Source organism: Trypanosoma conorhini (assembly GCF_003719485.1).
Source record: "Trypanosoma conorhini strain 025E chromosome Unknown Tco_14.4_contig_00032, whole genome shotgun sequence".
Lineage (NCBI taxonomy): Eukaryota > Euglenozoa > Kinetoplastea > Trypanosomatida > Trypanosomatidae > Trypanosoma > Trypanosoma conorhini.
The window spans coordinates 40,652-41,147 of record NW_021704117.1 but is presented as its reverse complement, the minus strand read 5'-3'; the positions used below and the strand labels follow the sequence as shown (position 1 = coordinate 41,147).

General features: G+C 72.8%; 1 protein-coding gene across 1 annotated transcript; it reads right to left on the bottom strand.

The window, feature by feature from the left end:
- Position 1: 1 nt before the first annotated feature.
- On the bottom strand, positions 2–496 carry Tco025E_01094 (uncharacterized protein; the record flags this gene model as incomplete). The annotated part of the gene is made up of 1 exon (XM_029368032.1): positions 2–496. A coding segment is annotated over one exon (495 nt), but the record flags the coding sequence as incomplete, so codon positions are not given.

Genomic DNA, 496 nt, shown 5'->3' with positions numbered 1-496 from the left:
CGGCTTCCTCTGCCTGCACAATGGCGTCGCGGCCGCTCGTCTCCGTCAGGCCCAGCGCTTCCGCAGCAGCAATGGCTGTCGCGCCGCTCCGCGCGGCCCCAAGGGCAGCACGTCGCCCGGCTTCCTCTGCCTGCACAATGGCGTCGCGGCCGCTCGTCTCCGTCAGGCCCAGCGCTTCCGCAGCAGCAATGGCTGTCGCGCCGCTCCGCGCGGCCCCAAGGGCAGCACGTCGCCCGGCTTCCTCTGCCTGCACAATGGCGTCGCGGCCGCTCGTCTCCGTCAGGCCCAGCGCTTCCGCAGCAGCAATGGCTGTCGCGCCGCTCCGCGCGGCCCCAAGGGCAGCACGTCGCCCGGCTTCCTCTGCCTGCACAATGGCGTCGCGGTCGCTCGTCTCCGTCAGGCCCAGCGCTTCCGCAGCAGCAATGGCTGTCGCGCCGCTCCGCGCGGCCCCAAGGGCAGCACGTCGCCCGGCTTCCTCTGCCTGCACAATGGCGTC